Source organism: Cyprinodon variegatus, unplaced genomic scaffold (genome assembly GCF_000732505.1).
Source record: "Cyprinodon variegatus isolate N-32 unplaced genomic scaffold, C_variegatus-1.0 Scaffold183, whole genome shotgun sequence".
NCBI lineage: Eukaryota > Metazoa > Chordata > Actinopteri > Cyprinodontiformes > Cyprinodontidae > Cyprinodon > Cyprinodon variegatus.
In genome coordinates, this window is record NW_015150636.1 from 874,968 (window position 1) to 878,978 (window position 4,011).

Sequence of the window (4,011 nt, forward strand, 5' to 3'; positions counted from 1 at the left end):
GACCCGTTCATCCGTTTCTATTTGCATGTTTTCTAAAGGATTTGTTGGGCTGCATTAAAAGAACCTGGAACTATTTCTGACATTTTGAATTGAAAAAGCTTCCTGGATGGAAGAGAAACGTCTTCAACCTTTAAATAAAGTCCAGTGGATTGTTTTCTACCTTCTAAAAATCGTTTAAAAGAAACTGCTTCCTTCCTGATGGGATCCTGAACTCTCCCAGTAATCCCGCCTGTTACCTGGGATGTTTCTCCGAAGCGGAACATCCCTCTGGGTTTAATGTCGTGTCTGTCGTCTCAGTCTGAGCTCTGTTCTGTCTGTTCGTCACGTGTCGTTCTGCTCCTCCAACAGTGAACTGATCTGACTTCATCCCTGAAGTGTTGACTGTTGGCTTCATCATCAGAATACCTGCGGATCCTGCAGCCGGATGAATAACCTTCTGTGACGTTTTGTCTCCACAGTGGACGCTCCGTCTGATTTAAGGTTTAAGATTTTAAGTGAAAGTACGGTTCAAATGATGTGGAGGCGGCCGCAGAGCAGGATACAGGGCTACAGGATAGAAGTGACCTCAGATACAGGTGGGTTCTGCTTCTGATTGGCCGGAACTGCTGATGTCATAACATAAGTCATTTTGTCCTGCATTTTTTTTCTTGAATTGAGGAGGTAAGTGTGAAACTTTGCCAATAGAACAACACAATTTACAATTTACATTTAAAATAAGAAAAAAAAACAATTGCTTTGTCTTATTTCAAGTGCATATTATCTAATTATCTTATTTTCTGCTGAAATTAGGAGTAAAAACACTTTTTTCTAAGTCGTTTTTGCAGTTTGTAGATTCTCTCCTCAAGTGTGGTATTTTTCTGTGCACTTATTCCAACTTTTGTCAATTGAGGGCGGAGCCATTAACATTACATACGTAGACGCCTCATTGGAAGCTGGTCGACGTGCCTAGAGGGCGGCCATCTTGGATCAGACCACATTTCAGACAGCTGCTGTCAGAATGAACAGGAGGCTCCTTAGATCTTATTTTAGTCACATGATAGAGTCAGAGATAATATTACAATAATCTCTTCCATGTCACAACCACTTAAAAGACTAAAACTAATTTTAAAATTACCTTTCAGTTAGATCACACAGATTAAAAACTAATTAAACTGAACTCAAACTGGATCAGATATATGTCAATATTTTTTCAATTAAATATTAATATAATAAACACAGATAAGTTTTATATCATTATATTATAAGATTATGTTTTGCAAAAATACACATTTATATAGTATATTATTATTATTATTTAGCATTAGCTAATTACTGTGTAGCAAGAAATTTTGCTAATCTGCTAAACCTTTAGCATTAGCTAATTACCTTGTAGTAAGAAAAAGTAGCTCATTTGCTAAACCTTTAGCATTAGCTATTTACCGTGTAGCAAGAAATTTTGCTAATCTGCTAAACCTTTAGCATTAACTAATTACCATGTAGCAAGAAAATGTAGCTAATCTGCTAAACCTTTAGCATTGGCTAATTACCGTGTAGCAAGAAATTTTGCTAATCTGCTAAACCTTTAGCATTAGCTAATTACCTTGTTGCAAGAAATTTTAGCTTATCTGCTAAACCTTTAGCATTAGCTAATTACCTTGTTGCAAGAAAATGTAGCTAAACTGCTAAACCTTTAGCATTAGCTAATTACCTTGTAGCAAGAAAATGTAGCTCATCCGCTCATCCAAACTTTTAGCATTAGTTATAAAATGTAGCTCATCCGCTCATCCAAACTTTTAGCATTAGTTATCTTGTAGCACTTGCAGATATAGCTTCATAATGCAAACAAAATTTGTTGTGATTCACAAGAGAATGAAGTTATTATTTCGTTTAAAAAAAAACAAAACAAATTTCATGTTAATTTTATTTATTTTTTGTCATTTTCAAGACTTTTTTTTCAAAATCATAGTGAACGGTAAATTTATGGATGCATTAATAATGATTAAAAAAACTGTTTGAAAAATAGTTTTGGAAGAATTTTAGAGAAATTTATAAGGACAAAAAGCCTTTAGTTAGACACAACATAAATTATATAACCATGAGAACCAATAAAATGTTGGGCGGTGCTAAGATGCTCCACCAATAAGGCCTTTATGCTGGAAGGATGGCAGACTGATGGAATTTGACCAGAAAAACTGATCTTCTACTCTTTCATCTGGAGAAAACCAGCTAACATCATCCATGCTGTGAAGCATGGTTGTGGCAGCATGATGATGTGGGGATATTTCTCTGCAGTGATCCACACCCCCAGTGGGAATAATCTGAAAATCTCCTGCTGGATGAAATGGGCAAAACAATTCATCCCTTAAAGAAAGATCTTAGATGTTTTCTCACACTGCTCCTCCACTCTGCCTCAGCCTGAGACGACCTGCAGAGAATTATGGGAGGAATCCAACTATTTATACCTGGACATGGATTTAAATACTTTTGTACGCACGCTTTTTAAAAACAGCTCAGTGGAGAACCTTCAGGGAAGGTTTCCATCAACAAACTTCTAGAGTCGAGCTCCTTAATCCAGGAATGATCTTATTAGCTTGTAGGTCTTCCTTCTACCAGAGGCTAGGAAGCATTTCATGTCAGATCGGAGAGCTTTAAGGAGTTAATGCATGTGCTGAGCTGTAATGTGGAAAGTTCTCATTAAACTGCTGTTTCCTCAGCTCCTCCAGCCCTGCAGGTCAGCACTTGGACTCTTGGAGAGATGAAGTCATGTCCTTGTTTCCTAATGGTTTCCTTCTGACTCTCTACGTTCCTGCAGAAGAACCGACGAGACAAGTTTCTCTGCCTGCATCTGCGACTAAGACCTCCATCTCTGACCTGACTCCAGATGTGAATTATGTGGTTACCATAGTAGCGTACGCCGGATCCGAGGAGAGTCTGCCCATCTCTGGCCAGATCACATGTGAGTGACCTGAATGGGAACCAATCAGGAGCTCCAGTTTGTTCCTCAGCTGATAGCTCAGACAGACCTCAGGGTTTCTGTTTCCCTCCAGATTTTTCACTTATAATTAGATATTTTTTTTGATGTTTTGTTGACATGGATCAGTGTCTTTTTAAAGTTAAAAGGCTAAAACTGCAAATGAAGGTTTGATGGATCTGATCTGCTTAAATATTCAATTCAATTCAGTTTATTTCTATAGCTCCAATTCACATCATGTCATCTCCTCCCATGGTATAATGGTTTCTGGTGATGGGTTGAAGGGAAGCAGAAATGTGTAAGGGGTCTGTTTTGTCTCTCAGATTTTTTATTGTTCTTTTTTTGTTTTTCATTTTTATTACAGGCAGTTTAGTTTTTCCATGGGGGAAAAGAAATGTGATTTAAATACTGGATAGAAAATCTGATTTTATAAATGATTATTATTATACTCTTGATGACCAATAAAGAAAATTAAAGCTCCAGAAGGTTGATTCAGACATGGCTTCATATTGCAAACAAAAAATAGTTTAAACCAACAAATGTTCTTAATGTTCCTTCTTTTACGACTAATGGATGTTTTCTCTTTCAGTGGAATCGAGCGGTAGCTCCAGAGGAGGACCGAGGAAACCCAGCACTTCAGATCTAGTCAGTAAGTCCCGATCAGCTCCTTATAAGCAAGAAAATATAGCTCATCTGCTAAACCTTTAGCATTAGCTAATTACCATGTAGCAAGAAAATGTAGCTAATCTGCTAAACTTTTAGCATTAGCTAATTACTTTGTAGCAAGAAAATGCAGCTAATCTGCTAAACCTTTAGCACTAGCTAATTACCTTGTAGCAAGAAAATGTAGCTCATCCGCTAAACCTTTAGCATTAGCTAATTACTTTGTAGCAAGAAAATATAGCTAATCTGCTAAACCTTTAGCATTAGCTAATTACCGTGTAGCAAGAAAATGTAGCTCATCTGCTAAACCTTTAGCATTAGCTAATTACCGTGTAGCAAGAAAATGTAGCTCATCTGCTAAACCTTTAGCATTAGCTAATTACCGTGTAGCAAGAAAA

The 4,011-nt window shown here is 37.0% G+C and overlaps 1 protein-coding gene across 1 annotated transcript in view; it reads left to right on the forward strand.

Annotated features, from left to right (window-relative positions):
• The window catches only part of LOC107087414 (collagen alpha-1(XII) chain-like), a 177,562-nt gene that overhangs the window by 11,155 nt on the left and 162,396 nt on the right, over positions 1 to 4,011 (forward strand). The window contains 3 exon segments of the mRNA XM_015378984.1: positions 459 to 575; positions 2,792 to 2,935; positions 3,540 to 3,599. Of these exon segments, the coding sequence (XP_015234470.1) occupies positions 459 to 575; positions 2,792 to 2,935; positions 3,540 to 3,599 (321 nt within the window).